The following is a 24,549-nucleotide window of genomic DNA, read 5'->3' on the forward strand; positions in this document are numbered from 1 at the left end:
GTATTAAGGTGACAAATACAGGATCAATTGCTTAAGAGGAATATGAATAAACAGTCTTATTCAAAAAGAATACAATTCAAAACATTCCAGCAACTATACACATGTAACTACAAAAAAACAAACCTATCTTTTTGTACTTACAACTGGGAAACAGAAGATTAGAAAGCAGGAAATAGAGAAATCCTTCCCATAGCCGAGAGGGAGATAGGCACAAGACCAAGAACAAAAGACTCACACACAAACTTCCCTCCACCCAGATTTGAAAAAGTCTTGTTTCCTGATTGGTCCTCTGGTCAGGTGTTTCAGATTACTTCTTTCCAGGTGAAAGAGACGTTAACCCTTAGCTATCTGTTTATGACAGGCTCCCCCCTGCCTGACTGGAGTGAGCTCCTTTTTAAACCCAGGTGCCCTGATTAGCCTGCCGTGATTGGCTGCAGGTGTTCTAATCAGCCTGTCTGCCTTAATTGGTTCTAGCAGGTTCCTGATTACTCTAGTGCAGCCCCTGCTCTGGTCATTCAGGGAACAGAAAACTATTCATCCAGAGACCAGTATATTTGCCCTCTACCAGTCTCCTGCACCCCACTGGCCTGGGTCTGTCACAGCTGTTAGATGAAGAGATGGCAGATCTGGGTGATAAACAATCCCGTGTTGTTGCAATAATGGCAGAGGCTTTATTTATCCTCTTGATAAGTGAAGTAAGTCTGGGTACCACTGTTGTCTGGCCCATGCCAGCACTAATAAAATTATCCTGGCTTTGTCTGTTCTTACCTTATCATTCTCTGAATGAGGGGAAATGCATAGACTCATAGACTCTAGGACTGGAAGGGACCTCGAGAGATCATTGAGTCCAGTCCCCTGCCCTCATGGCAGGACCAAATACTGTCTAGACCATCCCTAATAGACATTTATCTAACCTACTCTTAAATATCTCCAGAGATGGAGATTCCACAACTTCCCTAGGCAATCTATTCCAGTGTTTAACTACCCTGACAGCTAGGAACTTTTTCCTAATGTCCAACCTAAATCTCCCTGTCATAAACAGATAGCTAAGGGTTAATGTTCTTTTACCTGTAAAGGGTTAACACAGGGAATCAAAGACCTGACCAGAGGACCAATCAGGAAACAAGACTTTTTCAAATCTGGGTGGAGGGAAGTTTTGGGTGTGAGTCCTTTGTTCTTGGTCTCTCTCTTCTCTCGGCTCTGAGAGTGATTTTTCTATCTCCAGGCTTTCTAATCTTCTGTTTCCAAGTTGTAAGTGCAAGGATAGGAAGACAATAGGTTTATATTGTTTTCTTTTGTATTTACATGTGTGTAGTTGCTGGAATGTGTTAAATTGTATTCTTTTGGAATAAGGCTGTTTATTCACTTTTTTTCTTAAGCAATTGACCCTGTATATTGTCACCTTATTATAGAGACTATTTTTATTGTCTTTTTCTCTCTTTTTTTTATATAATGCTTTCTTTTTAAGATCTGTTGGAGTTTTTCTTTAGTGGGGACTCCAGGGAATTGAGTCTGCAGCTCACCAGGGAATTGGTGGAAGGAAAAAGTCAAGGGGAAAATCTCTTTGTGTTAGATTTACTAAGCCTGACTTTGCATACCCTCTGGGTGAGGGGGAGAGATTAGATCTCTCGGTACGTGTGTTTCCAGGACTGGAAGCAGGGAATCTCCTAGGTTCGTCCAGGGAGGGGAGCCTGGGAGGAAGTAACAAGGAAACAAGGGGAGGGGGTTATTTCCCTTTGTTGTAAGACTCAAGGCATCTGAGTCTGGGGGTCCCCCAGGGAAGGTTTTGGGGAGACCACAGTGAGCTAGGCACTGTATAATTCCTAGCTGGTGGCAGCGATACCAGGTCCAAGCTGGTAACTAAGCTTGGAGGTTTTCATGCTAACACCCATATTTTGGACACTAAGGTCCAGATCTGGGAAGAAATGTTATGACACTCCCTTGCTGCAGTTTAAGCCCATTGCTTGTTGTTCTATCATTGGAGGCTAAGGTGAACAAGTTTTCTCCCTCCTCCTGATGACACCCTTTTAGATACCTGAAAACTGCTATCATGTCCCCTCTCAGTCTTCTCTTTTCCAAACTAAACAAACCCAATTCCTTTAGCCTTCCTTCATAGGTCATGTTCTCAAGACCTTTAATCATCCTTATTGCTCTTCTCTGGACCCTCTCCAATTTCTCCACATCTTTTTTGAAATGCGGTGCCCAGAACTGGACACAATACTCCAGTTGAGGCCTAACCAGCGCAGAGTAAAGCGGAAGAATGACTTCTCGTGTCTTGTTTACAACACACCTGTTAACGCATCCCAGAATCATGTTTGCTTTTTTTGCAACAGCATCACACTGTTGGCTCATATTTAGCTTGTGGTCCACTATGACCCCTAAGTCTCTTTCTGCCGTACTCCTTCCTAAACAGTCTCTTCCCATTCTGTATCTGTGAAACTGATCATTCCTTCCTAAGTGGAGCACTTTACATTTATCTTTATTGAACTTCATCCTGTTTACCTCAAGCCATTTCTCCAATTTGTTCAGATCATTTTGAATTTTGACCCTGTCCTCCAAAGCAGTTGCAATCCCTCCCAGTTTGGTATCGTCCGCAAACTTAATAAGCGTACTTTCTATGCCAACATCTAAATCGTTGATGAAGATATTGAACAGAGCCGGTCCCAAAACAGACCCCTGCGGAACCCCACTTGTTATACCTTTCCAGCAGGATCGGGAGCCATTAATAACTACTCTCTGAGTACGGTTATCCAGCCAGTTATGCACCCACCTTATAGTAGCCCCATCTAAGTTGTACTTTCCTAGTTTATCGATAAGGATATCATGCGAGACCATATCAAATGCCTTACTAAAGTCTAGATATATCACAGCCACTATTTCTCCCTTATCCACAAGACTCGTTATCCTATCAAAGAATGCTATCAGATTAGTTTGACACGATTTGTTCTTTACAAATCCATGCTGGCTATTCCCTATCACCTTACCACCTTCCAAGTGTTTGCAGATGATTTCTTTAATTACTTGCTCCATTATCTTCCCTTCCAGGGCATCCATTAAGCCCTGAGCCCAGAGTACTAGAAAGACATCTGATACTGAGTCCCTGTCTCTGCCAGATCTTGAACAGAATTTCGGACACTTCCTGTTGCTGCTGGACACAAAAAGCTCTATGATCAGATTCCCCCAGAACCGGAGAGGTGTGCTACTATTTTGTCCATCAGAGGCCAGTCATGCCTCTGACATGTTAACCTGCTCAGATGTTCTGCAAGTGTATTTTGCTCCCCCGATACATGGATTGTTATTGGGTGAACATCGTGTTCTATACACGTGTTCCAAAGACTCTTTGTCTTAATGCGTAACTATGGAGAATGAGGCCCCCCCCTTGTTCAGATAATATAATGCTGTCATATTTTCTGTTATCACCTGAAGTACCCTAGGTTTGCCTGAGGCAGAAATGATTACAGAGCCAGTCTGAGTGCTCTCAGCTCTAATACAGGATACGTAGCTTTTTTCCTTTTGGTGATTACTGAGCTCCAGCTAACAACTTGTTGATTATATGAGTGCCTATCCCAGTGGTGATGCATCAGAGGTAAGTAGTACTGCTGGTGGAGGGGGGATTGGAAAGCATACTCTTCATCACATTCTCAGCATTTGTTCACCACATTAGTTATGTTAATACCTGTTGTGAAATTACTAATTTGTGATGCCTGCTATGTAAGCCTGGATTGCCACCACCAGTGCTGAAGATCCCTCATCTGGAGATGAGCATCTGGTGTCACTGCCATGGCTGATGCCAGTAAACCCAGGAACTCTAGAAAAAAGAGACTCTGTTGAGGTGGATATTGGAGATGGAGATATATAGAGATTTTTATTTTAACATCTCTCTCCTCTGGGAGAAAGGCTCTTGCCACAGTACGGTCAATATATGGCCCCTACAAAGAGGATTCTCTGAGTTGAGTTTAAGAATGACTTTTCCCAATTTATTTGTAATCCCAGAATGGCAAATGGAAAATATTTGCTTTACATGTAATATGATGGTGGTGGTCATGATTGGGGACTTCAGCTATCCAGACAACACTTGGGAAAACAACACAGCAAGGCACAGATACCCCAACACATTTTTGGACTGCGTCATTGACAACCTTTTACTGCAGAAGGTGAAGAAAGCAACTAGGGGTGAGGCTGTTCTACATCTTATTCTGACAAACAGGGAGGAACTGGTCAAGAATTTGAAGGCAGAAGGCAGCTTGGGTTAAAGTGATGATGAAATGAGAGAGTTCAGGATTCTAAGGGATGACAGGAGCGAAACAGTGAATAAAGACAATGACTTCAAGAAGGCAGACTTTAGCAAGCTCAAAGAATTGGTATGTAAGATCCTGTGGGAAGCAAGCCTACAGGAAAAAAAAGAGTTCAGGAAAATTCACAGCTTTTTAAAGAGATATTATTAAAGGCACAAGAGCAAACTATCTCAATGGCCACGTCCAGACTACCCGCCGTATCGGCGGGTTAAAATCGATTGCTCGGGGATCGATATATTGCGTCTAATCTAGACGCGATATATCGATCCCCGAGTGTGCTTATATCGATTCCGGAACTCCATCAACCCCAACGGAGTTCCGGAATCGACACGGAGAGCCGCGAACATTGATCCCGCGCGGTGTGGACGGGTGAGTAATCTGATCTTAGATATTCGACTTCAGCTATGTTGTTCACGTAGCTGAAGTTGCATATCTAAGATCGATTTCCCCCCCCCAGTGTGGACCAGCCCAATGTGTAGGAATGAAGGAAGGTGGTAAGACACCATCCTGGCTTAACCAGATCTTCAACAAACTGAAACTCAAAAAAGAGTTATATAAAAAGTAACAACTAGTTCAAATGACAAAGGACTATGATTAAAAAAACACCACAAGCATGTAGCGATAAAATTAGAAAGGCCAAGGTACAAAACAAGATTAACCCAGCTAGGGTAACAAGAAAGCATTTTACCAGTACATGAGAAGCAAGAAGATGACCAAGGAGAGAGTAGGCCTGTTACTCATAAGGCAGGAAAAACAGCAACAAAAAACAGAGCAATAGCCAAAGTGTTAAATGTCTTGTTTGTTTCAGTTTTCACCAGAAAGGTTAGCAGTGATCAGATGACTAACCTAGTGGATATCAGCATAAATGGGCTACGATCTAAGGTAAAATAGGGAAAGAACAAGTTAAGAATTAGACAAGTTAGATGTCTTCAGCTCAGCAGGGTCGACGAAAAATATCATAGAATACTTAAGGAACTGACTGAAGAAATCTCTGAGTCATTAGTAGCGCCCATCCAAATTCACGGTCCATTTTGGTTAATTTCATGGTCATAGTATTTATGGTTTCACGTATTTAAATCTGAAATTTCACAGTGTTGTCACTGTAGGGGTCTTGACCCAATTCTGAAGGCAGCAGCACAGAAGGGTGGCCTGGGATGGTATTGCCACTCTTATTTCTGTGCTGCTGGCAGGGTGCTGCCTTCAGAGCTGGGTGCCAGGCCAGCAGCTGCCACTCTCTGGGCTCCCAGTGATGAAGGCAGCACAGGAATAAGGGTAGCAGTGGCAATATTGCGACCTCACTACAAGAACCTTGTGACACCCCCACTCAATCCTCTTTTGGGTGAGGACCCCCAATTTGAGAAACACTGGTCTCTCCTGTGAAATCTGTATAGTATAGGGTAAAATTACATAAAAAGACCAAATTTCACAATCCGTGACACGTTTTTCACTGCTGTTAATGTGTAGGGCCCTAGCCATTATTGATTATCTTTGAGAACTCATGGAGGATGGGAAAGATCCCAGAGGACTGGAAAAGGGCAAATATAGTACCTATCTTTAAAAAGGGGAATAAAGACAATCTAGAGAATGCAGACCAGTCCGCTTTACTTCGGTACCCAGAAAGATAATGGCGCAAATAAACAATCAATTTGTAAGCACACAGAAGATAGTAAGGTGATAAGTAACAGTCCACATGGATTTATCAAGAATATAATATCCTTCTCTAGCAGGGAAACAAGACTTGTGGACTGGGGGAAGGAGGAGATGTGATATATCATGACTTTAGTAAGGCATTTAATTCTGTCTCACATGATCTTCTCATAAACAAGTTAGGGAAATACAGCCTGGACAAACCTACTATAAGGTGAGTGGCGGGAAAACCATACTCAGAGAGTAGTTCAATGATTCACAGTCAAGCTGGAAGGGCATAATGAGTGGGGTCCCATAGAGATCTGGCTTGGGTCTGGTTCTATTCAATATCTTGATAAAAGCTTTGGACAGTGAGATAGAGAGTACAGTTATATGCTTCGAGGACAATACCAAGTGCTAAGGGGTTGCATGCATTTTGGAGGACAGGATTAGAATTCAAAATGATCTTGACAACCTGGAGAAATGGTCTGAATAGGATGAAATTCAATAAGGACAAATGCAAAATGCTCCACTTAGGAAGGAACAATCAATTGCACACATACAAAATGGGAAATGACTGCCTAGGAAGGAGGACTGTGGAAAGGGATCTGGGGGTTATACTGGATCACAAACTAAGTGAGAGTCAACAGTGTAATACTTTTGCAAAAAAAGTAAACATTATGGGATATTAGGAGTATTGTAAGCAAGACACGAGAAGTAATTCTACTCTATTCAGCACTGATAAGGCCTCAACTGGAATATTGTGTGCAATTCTGGGCACAACACTTTGGGAAAGATGTGGACAAACTGGAGAAAGTCCACAGAAGAGCAACAAAAAAATGATTAAAGGTCTAGAAATCATGACCTCTGACAGAAGATTGAATAAACTGGGTTTGTTTAGTCTGGAAAAGAGAAGATTGAGAGGGGATACAATAACAGTTTTCAAGTATGTAAAAGTTTGTTACAAGGAGGAGCAATAAAAATTGTTCTTAACCTCTGAGGATAGGACAAGAAGCAATGGGCTTAAATTGCAGCAAGGGTCGGTTTAGATTGGACATTACGAAAAACGTGCTGTCAGGGTGTTTAAGAACTAGAACAAACTATCTAAGGAGGTTGTTGTCAGGGACCAGGGGTCTCGAATGCAGGTCCACGGAGCTCTCAAGAGTAAGGCAGTTCCAACCTGCCATCCAGTGACCTGCTGACACTCTTGCAAAGGACTTCAGTCATGGGATCTGATTGGTCACTAGCCTCTATTTAACTCATGCACAGGTACAGAAAGGTATCCATGCAGCTCGGCTCTTTCTGATATACTTGCTCCTCCGGCCTGCTGCAGATCTCCTGATACCTGACTCTCAGTTTGCCCTCTGGCCTGACTCCTGCTCTGACCTCTTGATCAGACCACCCATGTCACAGTTGTGACAGCTGTAGAATCTCCATCATTGGAGGTTTTTATGAACAGGTTAAACAAATCTCTGTCAGGGATGGTCTAGTGGTCTAATACTTCGTCCTGCTTCAGCGCAGGGGACTGGATTAGATGACTTATCGAGGTCCCTTCCAGTCCTATATTTCTATGATGTCTTCCTTGGACGACACTTATATTAACAAGTTGTCCACATATGGATACACAAACATCCTCTACCTTCTTAGGTATGCTGCTACTACAGATAGGCATTTTGTAAATACCCTGGACACTATAGACAACCCAAAGGGAAGCACCTTGCACCGAAAACAGTCCTTTCCTACCATAAATGTACACACTTGGACTGAGGTGGAGATGGACATAGGAGACGGAAGGGTGGAGAGTCTCTGGGTTAGGCTAAAAGGGGTAAAAAACACAGGTGATGTCGTGCTGGGAGTCTACTACAGGCCACCTAATCAGGCGGAAGAGGTGGATGAGGCTTTTTTCAAACAACTAACAAAATCATCCAAAGCCCAAGATTTGGTGGTGATGGGGGACTTCAACTATCCAGATATATGTTGGGAAAATAACACCGCGGGGCACAGACTATCCAATAAGTTCCTGGACTGCATTGCAGACAACTTTTTATTTCAGAAAGTTGAAAAAGCTACTAGGGGGGAAGCTGTTCTAGACTTGATTTTAACCAATAGGGAGGAACTTGTTGAGAATTTGAAAGTAGAAGGAAGCTTGGGTGAAAGTGATCATGAAATCATAGAATTTGCAATTCTAAGGAAAGGCAGAAGGGAGTACAGCAGAATAGAGACAATGGATTTCAGGAAGGCAGATTTTGGTAAGCTCAGAGAGCTGATAGGCAAGGTCCCATGGGAATTAAGACTGAGGGGAAAAACAACTGAGGAAAGATGGCAGTTTTTCAAAGGGACGCTATTAAGGGCCCAAAAGCAAGTTATTCCAATGGTTAGGAAAGATAGAAAATGTGGCAAAAGACCACCTTGGCTTACCCTTGAGATCTTGCGTGACCTACAAAATAAAAAGGCATCATATAAAAAATGGAAACTAGGTCAGATCACGAAGGATGAATATAGGCAAATAACACAGGAATGCAGAGGCAAGATTAGAAAAGCAAAGGCACAAAATGAACTCAAACTAGCTATGGGAATAAAGGGAAACAAGAAGACTTTTTATCAATACATTAGAAGCAAGAGGAAGACTAAGGACAGGGTAGGCCCACTGCTCAATGAGGAGGGGGTAACAGTAACGGGAGACTTGGAAATGGCAGAGATGCTTAATGACTTCTTTGTTTCGGTCTTCACTGAGAAGTCTGAAGGAATGTCTAGTATAGTGAATGCTTACGGGAAGAGGGTAGGTTTAGAAGAGAAAATAAGGAAAGAGCAAGTAAAAAATCACTTAGAAAAGTTAGATGCCTGCAAGTCACCAGGGCCTGATGAAATGCATCCTAGAATACTCAAGGAGTTAATGGAAGAGGTATCTGAGCCTCTAGCTATTATCTTTGGGAAATCATGGGAGATGGGGGAGATTCCAGAAGACTGGAAGGGGGCAAATATAGTGCCCATCTATAAAAAGGGAAATAAAAACAACCCAGGAAACTACAGACCAGTTAGTTTAACTTCTGTGCCAGGGAAGATAATGGAGCAGGTAATCAAAGAAATCATCTGCAAACACTTGGAAGGTGGTAAGGTGATAGGGAATAGCCAGCATGGATTTGTAAAGAACAAATCGTGTCAAACTAATCTGATAGCGTTCTTTGATAGGATAACGAGCCTTGTGGATAAGGGAGAAGCGGTGGATGTGATATACCTAGACTTTAGTAAGGCATTTGATACAGTCTCGCATGATATTCTTATAGATAAGCTAGGAAAGTACAATTTAGCTGGGGCTACTATAAGGTGGGTGCATAACTGGCTGGAAAACCGTACTCAGAGAGTAGTTGTTAATGGCTCCCAATCCTGCTGGAAAGGTATAACAAGTGGGGTTCCGCAGGGGTCTGTTTTGGGAACGGCTCTGTTCAATATCTTCATCAACGATTTAGATGTTGGCATAGAAAGTACGCTTATTAAGTTTGCGGACGATACCAAACTGGGAGGGATTGCAACTGCTTTGGAGGACAGGGTCAAAATTCAAAATGATCTGGACAAGTTGGAGAAATGGTCTGAGGTAAACAGGATGAAGTTCAATAAAGATAAATGCAAAGTGCTCCACTTAGGAAGGAACAATCAGTTTCACACATACAGAATGGGAAGAGACTGTCTATGAAGGAGTATGGCAGAAAGGGATCTAGGGGTCATAGTGGACCACAAGCTTAATATGAGTCAACAGTGTGATACTGTTGCAAAAAAAGCAAACATGATTCTGGGATGCGTTAACAGGTGTGTTGTAAACAAGACATGAGAAGTCATTCTTCCGCTTTACTCTGCGCTGGTTAGGCCTCAACTGGAGTATTGTGTCCAGTTCTGGGCACCGCATTTCAAGAAAGATGTGGAGAAATTGGAGAGGGTCCAGAGAAGAGCAACAAGAATGATTAAATGTCTTGAGAACATGACCTATGAAGGAAGGCTGAAGGAATTGGGTTTGTTTAGTTTGGAAAAGAGAAGACTGAGAGGGGACATGATAGCAGTTTTCAGGTATCTAAAAGGGTGTCATCAGGAGGAGGGAGAAAACTTGTTCACCTTAGCCTCCAATGATAGAACAAGAAGCAATGGGCTTAAACTGCAGCAAGGGAGATTTAGGTTGGACATTAGGAAAAAGTTCCTAACTGTCAGGGTAGTTAAACACTGGAATAGATTGCCTAGGGAAGTTGTGGAATCTCCATCGCTGGAGATATTTAAGAGTAGGTTAGATAAATGTCTATCAGGGATGGTCTAGACAGTATTTGGTCCTGCCATGAGGGCAGGGGACTGGACTCGATGACCTCTCGAGGTCCCTTCCAGTCCTAGAGTCTATGAGTCTATAAAGCACGGGTATTTCTGTTGACAGGGTCTTATTGAAATATGAAAATAAGCGTCTTTTAAATCCAGAGCTGCAAACCAATCCAGAAGGGAAAGAGAAGGGATTATAGAAGTTAGAGAAAGCTTGTGGAAATGAAACTTCTTTATGTCTTTAATTTCCTTCAATCTAAACTGGGATGAAGCCCCCCCCCCCACATTTTTGAAATTAGAAACTAACACAAGTAAACAGTGCTAAAGGTAACACTTGTTCTAAGGTCCAGAAGGAGGTGGGAGGCTGAACCATTGCAAGAAGAGGTCCTTTAATACTAAAGAGCAAGAGAAAGATGAAGTGGGAAAGGGAAGCTCATAACCAATGATATCAAGAAAGCCAAAGTGTTTAATGCCTGTTTTGCCTGAGTTTCCACTAAACAGGGTAATGGTGACCAGATACTCAACACAAGTAATACTGACAACCAGGGGGAAGGAACACAAGCCAAAACAGAGAAAAAACACTTAAAGAATATTTACGTAAGTAGATGTATTCAAGTCAGCAGAGCCTGAAGAAAGACCGTATGCACAGAGTAGTTATCAATGGCTCGCTGTCAAACGGAAAGGGCGTATCTAGTGAGAACATAAGAACAAAAAAAAAGGCCGTACTGGCTCAGACCAAAAGTTCATCCAGCCCAGTATCCTGTCTACCGACAGTGGCCAATAGGGTTCAGTTCTGGATCCAGTACTAGTCAATATTTTCATTAATGACTTGGATAGTGGAGTGGAGAGTATGTTTATAAAATTTACAGATGACACCAAGCTGGGAGAAGTTGCAAGAACTTTGGAGAACCGGATTAGAATTCACAACAACCTTGACAAAATGGAGAACTGGTCTGAATTCAAGAAGATGAAATTCAGTGAAGACAAGTTCATAGGACTTCACGTAAAAAGGAAAGTTCAGGTGCATGACTATGAAATGGGGAATTGCTGGCTAGGTGGTTGTACTGCTGAAAAGGATCTGGGTGTGTGATGGGTTTACAAGCCCCATATTGAGCACAGGCAAAATGGGGAGGACAGTCTTCCCTGCTCGCAGCTATCAGGCTGATCACACCCATGCACTGTTGCCAGAAAAGTCAGTCATGGAGATATGAAACCACAGATGTGACCAGTAAAAGAAACAGGCCCAACTATAAAGTGGCATCTTCCAGTCAGGCAGAAAACCACATTTGGCTCTGGTTGTACATATCTTTGTCTGCAACCCATAGTCTGGTCTGCAACCAATATTCTTACTCCTCTCTGGGGTCATTCTCGGTTCAGACAGCCCTGGAGACAGCAATACCCTTAGCTGGACAAGGCAATGTGAGAAAAATTCTTCTCTGGGAAAAACAGAGGGTGTTTTAGGTGATGAAACTAGAGGAGAAATTCTCAGTTCTTCTACACATCCTCTACTTTCTGGAGAAACACATATCTGAGGCTGTTGCATATGTCTTCTGCCTGTTCGCTTACTATACCTGATTCAATCTCTGGCTGAATCAGGAATGGATCTGATCTACAAACCTTGACTACTACCTGCTGTGGTGCTGCAGCAGTCCCTCATCTCACCAGTTGCTTAAGCCTCACCTTCAGAACAGGTTCATTCGGATCCAAGAATATCTGACCTGAGGAAGAATCTTTCCTCACCTTCCCATGAGGATATATATCATGCATTGGCTCCTTAAACATGTTTTGTTCAGAAAAATCTCTCTCTCATGGATTGACTCTTTTCAAAGAGGCTGACACTGCGGAGAGCTGTCTTGCCTGTCAAAACTTTACCCAAAAGCTTGTCTGTAAACAAAGAGGCCCACACCTCAGTGGGTTTCCTTTGCTGATCCTTGTCACTAGATTTTTTTTAGCAGTAGATGTAGAGGAGAAAGATCTATCTTTCTTTCTAGTAGACATGTCTGCTGCCAGTGCCAGCCTGTGGGCTCTCCTGGAATCCTGTTCTTTCCAAGTTCTGGAGGATTTTGCCAACTGTACCTCTTGTAAGAGTATTGCTTGAAGCCTCTTTTGTCTTTCCTTCTTTGACCTCATTGTTAACACTGAGCAAACTGAACACTTGCAGGGTGAGTGTCCTTCACTTAAACATGGGAGGCATCTAGCATGTGTATCTGATGCCAGGAACACTATCAGACAAAATATGTATCTTCTGAAACCAGGCTTGTTCTTCAGTTCCAGACCAAGTAACTAACTTACTGTAACTATATTATTACCTAATTGACAACAATTTAACTACTTTGTAACTAAGATTTAAACCAGCTAATCACAGATCTGAGGGGACTCTGGCGCCCCACAGAAAACCATTCTGCTGCTCGCGGTTGGAAGGAACTGAGGCTTTGGGAGCGTCCCGTCCCGTCTGTACCGTCACCTTGGAATTTCCCATGTTGAGGGAGGAGAGGAATGAGGGAGGCATGTGAGCGCGCCAAAGACTGCTGCTAGCTAGAGTTCCACCCTTCAGGCTGTGTCAGAGCATCCCAAGAGTAGGAACAGGCAGCGCACACTCAAAGGACAAAATGGAGATAAAACCCATGCATCTCACTGAAGTGTTGTGAAAACAAATACATCAATGAACATGAAGCGCTCAGGTGCTACAATGGTGAGCCCCCGAGACAAGCCAGTGGGGATCTGTCTGCAAGGTCTGAAGTGTGCAATAAACGAGATATAGGACCACACATTGAACAATATGGAGAAAACAAACTATTGGACAGCTGCTCATTCTGCGAGCGCTGTCCACCCTGTGCACTGACTGAGGCAGGATTTGTGTGGAAGCGACAGTATGTGATTGTGTAAGTAACGACTGTCCTAATGTAGATGCACAAAGGCGCTGAATTAAAATCACACAGGTAGCCTTAGTTCTGGCATTTCCTCAGTTTTGAGAGCTTGACCCTGCACCCTTATTAGTGTTACTGGAATGTAGTTTGTGTGTGTGTGAGATGTATGTTTTGCGCCTTCCTCGAGCACAGCTCACATTGATCATTATGGGGACAGGATATTGGGCTGGGGGCTCTTGCTCTGATCTGGCCTGGCAACTGCTATATTCCTGAAGAAAAGGACAGGCTAGAGGAGCTGATGAAAAGATTCACACTTGCTCTTGTTAATGACGACATTAATCTCTCACATCTCAACACTGAAGACTGGGACCCAATTTGGGATGCAGTTTGGGGCTGTATGCAAAGCCATCACACCACACAGCGTGGAGTCAACAGTCTGTCTCAATATGACTCTGGGGTAACTACACCTAAACATTGTGTTCAAATTCTGGTCTTCTCATTGCCAGAAAGATACTGACTCACTGAAGGGAATCAGAAGAAGAGGAATAACTGATCACGGGGTTGGAGGAATTAATCTAGGAGGAAAAAATTAACAGAACACTAAGATCGCATGGTAAACACATACAAGTCGGCAATGACAAACGGCCCTCTTGTGTACATGCAGCATTACAATACAGTCTGATTAAATGATCACAGATTGTCTCCCAAATTATACAATACGATATACATGTTTCTTTAAGTCCTTACACATGTTTTCACTCTGCAAGTTTACACAATGTGCCCTGTTCGAATGCTCCAATCAGTCTCTACTGACACACTTTTAATAGAGTAAGTTCTGTTGTCAGCACCCTCATACTTCACATTTCCTTTTCAACCAGCAGCAGATGTGTAAACAGACTAAGTTCTGGTGTCATCTTCTTCCATCCCCTCTGATTTCTTTGCCCCACCTTGCACCTACCCCTCTGCCCATCAGGCCGTTGTTGAAAGGCAGGCCAATGAAGCTGAAAGCTGCCTCCTGGATGAAGTACGGATTCAGGATGCGAATCTCATGAGGTTCTCTTGGGACACGGGTAGCCACTGATTTCCAAAATCCATCAGATGCACTCTAGGGAATGGAGACAGCAAAACAAGCACAGGTGGTCAGATAACACAGATGCCATGTCACTGTCATCCTCCAAAAATCCACCAGAAACAGCTATTCTCATTCTCCCCTTGGACACAGCATTAGTACTGGTCACAACTGATCAAAAATCATTAGCCAAACATCCAAGAAAATCTCTAACTGATGCCATATGCCACATACTCCTCCGGTGTGTGAATCATATTTTCCCATGTCCCGCTTCTACCCTAGAGTTACTGTCATCCCTTGCTGGGTCATACTTGAATTAGGCTGTAAGCTTATAAGGGACTATCTTGCTCTGTAAACTGCCATGCACACGCATGGTGCAGAATAAAAACAAACAAATGAACAAACCATAAATAAACAGGGTAATTGTGTCTTCCCCATTAATTGGCCTCCCTAGAGTGTTTACTCAGCAAACTTGAGAGATCAGTGGGATGGACATAGCCACTTGGCTTTGGAAGCTGCCTTATGAACATGTCTCATTCCGTGCCAAGCTGGCCTTTTCAGCTACCCTGGAGCCACTAGCCTCCAGAAATATCCCACAGCTGCAGAAAGTGGAAAACATAAAATAGGAGGAAGGAGCATAGGACATTGGGATGGGACCAATTACGAGAGAAGTATCCTACTCGCCTTCCAGTGTCCTCCCACTGGGAAACAACTGGGAATTAACACGCAGGCGAAGAAAAGAGACAGAGAGAGAATATTCAGGATCTTAACAAGAACAGGGCTGATAAAATGACTGATAAATGACCGTGGATAGTTTCTCTCCATTTTAATCACGTTCTCTAGCCAACCCTTTTTGCATTCACCACATCTCACACATGTGACAGCATGCACTTTTTCTGGGCAATAACTAAGCAGTGCTGAGTGTTTCAGAGATTCTCCTAGCTCTTGGCAGACACAGCTCTGCAATGCTCAGGTAGCCTCATCCTCAGCGTCTGTATCAGATTGTTTACCCTTAGGAATACACACCCAGCTAGAACGCTGAAGGTGTAAATTAAACTTGCTAAAGAAAAAAACACGTCTGGGGGATCTAGGCCATGATTACCTGGTAGTGCTCTGGATCTTTACATCAAAGGAAAGCAGAATTTAAACATGGGAAGAACTAGAGGGCTTTTAACCCATTAGCAGCCACAATGCAGTAACAAGACTTGCTAGCTTATGTTGCCTGTTTGTCACATCTGAGGAAGTGGGTATTCACCCACGAAAGCTCATGCTCCAAAACGTCTGAGAGTCTATAAGGTGCCACAGGATTCTTTGCTGCTTTTACAGATCCAGACTAACACGGCTCCCCCTCTGACACTTGTTTGTCACAGTGACTCAGGAACCTCTTAATCCCTAATGGCAAGGGGATGCAGAGGGTTACAGGCCTCTCGTGGGTCACAGATTCTAGAGGCACAGATTTTAAGGTCAGAAGAGACCACTGCGATCATCTAGTCTTACCTCCTGTACAGCACAGATCAGAGACCTGCCCCCAAGTAATTCCTAGAACATGTCTTCTAGATAAACCTCCAACCTCGATTTAAAAACTCAGTGATGAAGACGACTTTGGCCAGTTGTTCCAGTGGTTAATTATTCTCCCTGTTAAAAACTGACACCTTACTTCCAGTCTGAATTTGTCTAACTTCAGCTTCCAGCCACTGGATCACATTAGACCTTTCTCTGCTAGACTGGAGAGCCCATTATCAAATCTTTGTTCCCCAGTTAAATAGAGACTGTGATCAAATTACCCCTTAACTGTCTCTTTGTTAAACTAAGCAGATTAAGCTCCTTGAGTCTATTTCTAGACTCATTCTCTTGGCTCTTCTTGGACCCCTCTCCAATTTATCAACATCCTTCATGAACTGTGGGCACCAGAACTGGACACAGGATTCCAGCAGCGGTTGCACCAGTGTCAAATCCAGAGGTAAAATAAACTCTCTGCTCCTACTCGAAATTCCTGTTTTTGCAGCCCAGGATCACACTAGTTCTTTGTTCCTAGAGGTATACATTTGCATTTAGCTGTATCAAAACACATATTGTTTACTTGTGGCCAGTTTGGCAAACAATCTAAATTACTCTAAATCAGTGACCTGTCCTCTTCATTATTAACCACTACCCCAAGTATTGTGTCATCTGCAGACTTTATCAGTGATGATTTTATGTTTTCTTCCAGGCCACTGATAAAGATGTGAAACAGCATAAGGCCAAAAACTGATCCCTGCAGGACCCCGAGGGAATCAGACCCACTCAGTGATGATTCCCCAGGTCTGGGGTGTCCATTCTAGTTCACCAAAGGGTGTTAGGTGAGGTCTTGAATAAATGCCTGTGCCACTCCAGTCATCAAAATCATTGTGATACGTATGTACACAAACTATACAAGGAGAAATGTATATATACGGAAGTTATGTTCCTGAAGTCGGTAGGTACTGGCCACCAGTGAAGCTGAAAAACAGGTTTTCTGTCAGACAAGAATGTTTATCCAGCAACCTGTTAATATGTAAATTGAGTGTGAGGACTTCAGAGGGAGGAACTAAGGACTGGTCTAGAGTGAAAAGTTCCAACGTCATAGCTGTGTCTCTCAGGGGTGTGAAAAATCCACAGCTTGCAGAGATGCAGTTAAGCCAACCTAACCTCCAGTATAGACAGTGCTGGGTCAATGGAAGAATTCTTTCCTCGGCCTAGCTACTGCCACATGGGGAGGTGGATTCACTATGCAGACAGGAGAGTCCCTTGGCACAGAGAGTTTCCACACTGAAGTGCTGCAGCTGTGCTGCCAGACAAACCTAAGTGTAGACACGGTCAAAGAGAGAGAAACAGTGGGGCAGGAAGAACCATATCTGGAGATGCACTTCAAAGGTTTGCCTGACTCTATGCAGGGAAGACACCCAGGCACCCTTCACCAAGGAAGAAAGAAAAACAAGTGGTTTTGCTTCCTGGAAAAGGGTCTCAACCAGACTTGGTTGAAATGCTGAAGAGAATTTTGGGAGAGACAAAGCTTCAGGAGGTAAACGTGCTAGTTAGGTTCATTCTCTAGAAAGTATTGTGATTTTGTTTGATATTTAGCCATTTGTTTCCTACATTCTTACTCACTATTACTTGAACCTTTGATGATAAACGTATTCTTGTTTTCACTATAAATGTATCTAAGTGCTGTGGTTAAGCAAGGTGGTCCTGCGCTAACCCAGACAAGCTGCTGTGTTCTCTCCTTTGGGAACAGCAGGGCTGGTAAATCTGTCAGTGCTCAGTGGAGAAGGGGCTGGACACTGCAGGGAATGCTCTGGGAACTCAGGGGTTGGTGAGTGCCTATTGTTACCTGTACAGAGAGCATGAGGCCGGCAGAGGCCTGGCAGGCAGAGCTTGTGCTGCTGGTTTTGGGGAGTTGACTCACAGCAGACACAGACAAGACTGCCTCACACTAAGGGCAGGTGGTGGTGAGATGCCTTACAACCCTGGATACCCCTAGGGAGCATCAGTCACACTCCTCATAGGATCGAGCCACAGAAACATGGACTTCCAATACATATATGCAGCATGTGTCCAGTAACTACACAACTGCTCCTCCAATGCTGAAGGGCAGAGCCTGGGAGGAATACCCCAAAAGAGACCAGGTGCATCTAGAGCCATTTCAAGTCCATGGAACATTCGCTCTGGACCATGGCTACTCCCTCCAGAATTCCACTACTGTTATGACTGTAAACTCTTGTTATCCCCCCCAAACCACCAAGCTGAATGTAAGGCCAAGATACAGTGAACTGAAAAACAGTGAAATTCTGCCTGCCTGCCCCCCAAACTGACCTCTGCAGTCAGTTACACATTTCCCTCACTCTGGCAGCAGAAAGTACAGACTGCCTGAGTCTTTCATACCCTAGCTGTGGGAAAGAGTAATTGACTGCAGAGTGGAACACTTCATAAATCCAGTGACAGCTGGGTCTGACAGATAAGGAAGCGGGACCTTTGACTCATGTCTAAACTGGATTAAGCATCTTTATTTACTGCTTTCTTCAAGTATGGCGTTCACTTTGTAACAGACCATTGGGTATGCGAAGGTATCCACATCTGGGTGAAGAATAACACAAACAGAACAGCTCCAACAAATACAGGCCCTATTCTAAATGGGGCCCTGTCAATGTCACAGATCATTTTGGTCAATTTCATGGTCATAAGATTTTTTAAATCACAAATTTCTATCTGAATCTGAAATTTCACAGTGTTGTAGTTGTAGGGGTCCTGACCCAAAAAGGAGCTATGGGGGGAGGGTTGCAAGATTATTGTGGGGGGAGGTTGTGGCACTGCCACCCTAATTTCTGCGCTGCTGCTGGCAGGGCACTGCCTTCAGAGTATGGCATCTGGCCAACAGCCACTGCTCTCCGGCCGCCCAGCTCTGAAGGCAGAGCAGAAGTAAAGATGGGTGGCCATATGACCCTCTAAAATAACCTTGTGATCCCCCTGCAAGTCCCTTTTGGGTCAGGACCTCCAATTTGAGAAACACAGGTCTCCCCTGTGAAATCTGTATAGTAGAGTAAAAGCACACACATCACCAGATTTCACAGTGCGTGACATGTTTTTCATGGCCATGAATTCTGTAGGGCCCTAATTATAAAGATACTAAACAAAGACTCTCAAACCCATTCTCAGCTATTTTAGATCAATCCATCATAAACAGTGGCTGCTTCTACCAGCGGGAGGTAACAGTAAGGAATGGCACAGGGCAGTGCATGTGGGGAAGCTCATTTTCTGCAGGCCCAGTCTTCCGGAGAAGATGATGCTGTAGGGAACATGGCAGGAGCACTGTGACGTGCTCACAACTATTCCACTGCCCACCTTAAGCACAGTATGGAAAGCTTTAGAAATACCTGGAAGGAGCTTTTACTTTCTGCAGTACTAGCCCCACCCAGCAAGAGGTGATCTAGGGAATGAGGTGTATTACCTAGTCCCATCATTCCTTCAGCTCCCCGGCTTTCCTTGTGCTCCCCAATGACTTCAATCAGCATTTTGTACTATTGTCTTTGACCAAAGCACCACAGCTCAGATGCTTTGGTCCCACCATTTCCACGTCTCACCACAGGTCAAATATTTTGTTTGCCTCATCTCTGAGGATTATCCCCCAACGCACCTGAATTCCAAGGTAATTTACATAAAAAAGGAAATTTATTAGAACAATTGGGAGAAGCCCTAAACTCAGACAGTACAAACATTGCTATGCAAAAGAGCCTGAACCAAACTCCCCTTTGCAAATACACACAAACTTTGGGGAAGTTCAGATCGGCCACCGCCCCCAGTGCCAGCTCTGCAGCTCCCACTGGTCAGGAACTGCAGCTAATGGGAGATGCGGAGAAAGTGTCAGAGGCCGTGGGCAGTACGCACTGTGTAGGGCCACTTGGCTCCTCCGCTTGGGGGCCAGATATGCTGGCCACCTTGGGGAGCAGAGCAGCACGGAGCCAGGGCAGGCAGGGAGCCTGCCTTAGCCCCGCTGCACTACCATCTGGAAGGTAAGTGCTTCCCGGCCAGAGCCTGCACCCCACACCCTACCCCAGCCCAGATCCCCCTCCTGCACCCAAACTCTCTCCCGGACCCCACACTGCCACACGCACCCCAACCCTGTCCCTGTCCTGAACCCCCTTCTGCACCCAAGCTCCCACCTGGAGCCCGCACACTGAACCTCCTCCCACCCCGTCCCATCCCCATCTCCACCTCGAAGCCCACACTACCAGCCGGAGCTGCATCCCCCCCCATCCCCTGCCCCAGTTTTGAGCCTGCTTCCACACCCCAAACCCCTTGGCCCCAGCCCAGAGCCCCCTCCTGCACTCTGAACCTATTTCTGGTCCCATCCCAGAGCCTAGGGAAGTCTCAAGCCTCCGTGCTCCCCGCAGGCCTGGAGCCGCGAGCACTGGCTAGTCCCTCTGCAGAGGGAAGCCCTGAGCCTCTGTGCCCGCCATCCTGGGGCTGTGTGTGGCCTCCGACTGATTTTTGATGTGGGTCAATGGCCCCGATAGAAAAAAGGTTCCGCTCCCCTGCTTAGAGAGACAAGGGGGTGAAGTCATGTCTTTGACTGGACCAACTGCTGTTCATGAAGGAGACAAGCTTTCGAGTTAACAGCTCTTCTCCAGCTCTGCCAAACACACTTAGAACACCACTGCCAAATACAAGGTGGAACAGGATGTTCAGCATAGAATCACAGAAATGTAGGACTGGAAGGGACTTCCAAAGGTCATCTAGTCCAGTCCCCTGCACTCATGGCAGGACTAAGTATTATCTAGAGCAGGGGTGGGAAAACTACAATCCATGGGCCAGATACAGCCCATGAGCTGTTTTAAGCCGGCCCGCGAGCTCCCGCTGGGGAGCGGGATCAAGGGCTTGTCCTGCTCCAGTGCTCCAGCCAGGGCACAGGGTCGCGGGACGCACCATGCAGCTCCCAGAAGCCATGGCATGGCCCCACTCCAGCTCCTACATGCTCCAATGGCCCCCTCCGGCGCTCCAATGGGAGCTGTAGGGGCGGTGCCTCTGGACAGGGCAGCGTGCAGAGCCACCTGGCCACACTCTGTGTAGGAGCTAGAGGAAGGACATGCAATCACTTTCAGGAGCCACTTGACGTAAGTGTCGCTCGGAGCCTGCACCCCTGAGCCTCTCCCCACACCTCAGCCCTCTGCCCCAGCCCTGATCCTACTCCCACTCTCCAAACCTGATCCCTTGGTCCCAGAGCATCCTCCTACACTCCAAACCTCTCATCCCCAGCCCCACCCTAGAGCCTGCACCCCCAACCAGAGCCCTCACCCCCTCCCACACCCCAACCCCAATTTCATGAGCATTCATGGCCTGCCATACAATTTCTATGCCCTGATGTGGCCCTCAGGCCAAAAAATTTGCCCACTCTGATCGAGACAATCTCTGACAGGTGTTTGTCCAACCTGATTTTAAAAATCTCCAGTGACAGAGATTCCACAACCTCCCTAGGCAATTTATTCCAGTGCTTAACCATCCTGACAGGAAGTTTTTCCTAATGTCCAACCTAAACCTCCCTTGCTGCAATTTAAGCCCATTGCTGCTTGTCCTAGCCTCAGAGATCAAGAACAATTTACCTCCCTCCTCCTTACAACAACTTTGTATGTACTTGAAAACTGATATCATGTCCCCTCTGAGTCTTCTCTTCTCCAGACTACACAAACTCAGTTTTTTCAATCCTCTCTCATAGGTTATGTTTTCTAGATATAAGAACGGCTGTACTGGGTCAGACCAAAGGTCCATCTAGCCCAGTATCCAATCTACCAACAGTGGCCAATGCCAGGTACCTCAGAGGGAGTGAAGCTAACAGGCAATGATGAAGTGATCTCTTACCTGCCATCCATCTCCATCCTCTGACAAACAGAGGCTAGGGACAAAATTCCTTATCCATCCTGGCTAATAGCCATTTATGGACTTAACCACCATGAATTTATCCAGTTCTCTTTTAAATGCTGTTATAGTCCCAGCCTTCACAACCTCCTCAGGTAAGGAGTTCCACAAGTTGACTGTGCGCTGTGTGAAGAAGAACGTCCTTTTATTTGTTTTAAACCTGCTGCCTATTAATTTCATTTGATGACCCCTAGTTCTTGTATTATGGGAATAAGTAAATAACTTTTCCTTATCTACTTTCTCCACATCACTCATGATTTTATATACCTCTATCATATCCCCCCTTAGTCTGTCTCCTCTTTTCCAAGCTGACTAGTCCTAGCCTCTTTAATCTCTCCTCAGATGGGACCCTCTCCAAACCCCTAATCATTTTAGTTCCCTTTTCTGAACTTTTTCTAGTGCCAGTATATCTTTTTTGAGGTGAGGAGACCACATCTGTACACAGTATTCAAGATGTGGGCATACCATGGATTTATATAAGGGCAATAATATAGTCTCCGTCTTATTCTCTATCCCCTTTTCAATGATTCCTAACATCCCGTTTGCTTTTTTGACCGCCTCTGCACACTGCATGGATGTTTTCAGAGAACTATCCACGATGACTCCAAGATCTTTTTCCTGACTTCTTGTAGCTAAATTAGCCCTCATCATATTGTATGTATAGATGGGATTATTTTTTCCAATGTGCATTACTTTACATTTATCCACATTAAAATTCATTCGCCATTTTGTTGCCCAATCACTTAGTTTTGTGAGATCTTTTTGATCTTTATTCATGTTTGTTGCTCTTCTCTGGACTTCCAATTTGCCCACATCTTTCCTGAAATGTGGTGCCCAGAACTGGACACACTACTCCAGTTGAGGCCTAATCAGCATGGAGCAGAGCGGAAGAATTACTTCTCGTGTCTTGCTTACAACACTCCTGCTAATACATCCCAGAATGATGTTTGCTTTTTTTGCAACAGTGTTACACTGCTGACTCATATTTACCTTGTGATACCCTAGCTCCCTTTCCGCAGTGCTCCTTCCGAGGCAGTCATTGCCCATTTGTATGTGTGCAACTCATAGTACTCCACTTAGGAAGGAACATTGCATTTGTCCTTATTGAACTTCATCCTATTTACTTCAGACCATTTCTTCAGTTTGTCCAGATCAGTTTGAATTTTAATCCTGTCCTCCAAAGCACTTGCAGCCCCTCCCAGCTTGGGTATCGTCCACAAACTTATAAGTGTCCTCTCTATGCTGTTATCTAAATCATTGATGAAGATACTGAACAGAACCAGACCCAGAACTTATCCCTGCGGGACCCCACTCATTATGCCCTTCTAGCTTGATTGTGAACCACTGATAACTACTCTCTGGGAACAGTTTTCCAACCAGTTATGCATCCATCTTACAGTTGCTCCATCCAGGTTGTATTTCCTTATGTTGTTTATGAGATGGTCATGTGAAATAGTAAAACCCCTTGCTAATGTCAAGATATACCACATCTGCTATTCCCCCACATCCACAAGGTTATTACCCTGTCAAAGAAAGCTCTCAGGTTGGTTTGATGTGATTTATTCTTAACAAATCCATGCTGACTGTTACTTATCACCTTATCATCTTCTAGCTGTTTGCAAACTGATTGCTTAATCATTTGCTCCATTATCTTTCCAGATACAGAAGTTAAGCTGACTGGTCTGTAATTCCCTAGGTTGTCCTTATTTCCTTTTTCATAGAGTGGCACTAGATTTGTCCTTTTCCAGTCCTCTGGAATGTCTCCTGTCTTCCATGACTTTTCTAATGGCTCAGATATCTCCTCCATCAGCTCCTTCGAAACATTCTGGGATTGTTAGCATAAGCGTTAACACATATTTCAAGAGGCCATTCAAGGTAAAGGGGCCTGTTAACACTCCTCCTATCACGGAGGGGAAAGAAAGGGAGGGGCTTAGTGAATTACAGACTGTTATAACTGTCACTGTTCAGTCCATGATTTTTGGTATCTAGCAGAGTTATTGCAATGAGCTTGGGGTTCGTTATATAGCAAGCCAGTGAATAAGAAAGGGACATTTCAAAAACAAACTAGAGAACGTCTGCGGTGAACTGCTGTACACAGCTACTGTATTCTCACCCCTTGCTTCCGGGGCATGGCTCAAAATTCCTGTGTTCCTTATGAGGGAGTCACTTTAAATTATATTCTTGTACAAACATATCTCTACATCTTCCCTCCTAAAAAAACCCAATGAACTCTTATGTACATATACTGAAACAGCTAACAACTATCTGATAACACATTGTTACCGTCTCAACTCTAGTACATTTCCATAAACCCAGCATGTCGGCTACCAAGAAAGGAGAGGTTACAAGCACATCACTCTGGAGTGAGTCTCTACCACTCACTTTTCTCAAATACCCCTTTTCCAGGCAGGTTAGTAAATCTCTGTAAGACTTCCAGGATGTTTAATCTCCCTCGCTGATCTCAGTGTCAGCCTTTCATTACAATCTTCATCGTTCTTTCCTTCCTTGGCTGTTTCTCCTCTGTCTGTTGACAATAAAGTCAGTCAGTCAGTTGGTCCACATCTACTGTCACTGTTTCAGAACTTTCTGTGATTACCCTGAGGCCTGGTCTACTAGGTCAGCATCACTCAGGACAGTGAAGAATTCACTCCCCTGAGCAACACAGTTAAATGGACCTAAGCCCAGGTGCAGCCAGTGCTGGGCTAACAGGAGAATTCTCCTGTCAATCTAATTACTGCCTCTCAGGGTCGCAAATTACCTACACCAACGGGAAAACCTCTACCATCGTCATAGACGGTGTCTTTGGTGTAGCTACAGCGGAGTAGACAAGCTCTTAGATCTCTTTGATTATGCTGAAATGTAGCCCCTTGGTCTGTCCGAACTACATAAGACCTTGCATGGAGCTGTTCCTTAATGGTACCCCTTCAGTATCAGAGGTGTGATTCCTCAGGTGCGCTTTAGAGCCTGAGATGGG

At 44.5% G+C, this 24,549-nt stretch overlaps 1 protein-coding gene across 13 annotated transcripts in view; it reads right to left on the minus strand.

Moving 5' to 3' along the window:
• ST3GAL3 (ST3 beta-galactoside alpha-2,3-sialyltransferase 3) overlaps positions 1–24,549 on the minus strand; it is a 444,286-nt gene that overhangs the window by 68,116 nt on the left and 351,621 nt on the right. For all 13 annotated transcript variants that reach the window (XM_030572865.1, XM_030572866.1, XM_030572862.1 and 10 more), the window contains one exon: positions 14,040–14,186. In XM_030572865.1, coding sequence (XP_030428725.1) covers positions 14,040–14,186 — 147 coding nt within the window. The remainder of the gene's footprint in view (positions 1–14,039; positions 14,187–24,549) is intronic.

This window comes from Gopherus evgoodei, chromosome 8 (assembly GCF_007399415.2).
Source record: "Gopherus evgoodei ecotype Sinaloan lineage chromosome 8, rGopEvg1_v1.p, whole genome shotgun sequence".
Classification (NCBI taxonomy): Eukaryota; Metazoa; Chordata; order Testudines; family Testudinidae; genus Gopherus; species Gopherus evgoodei.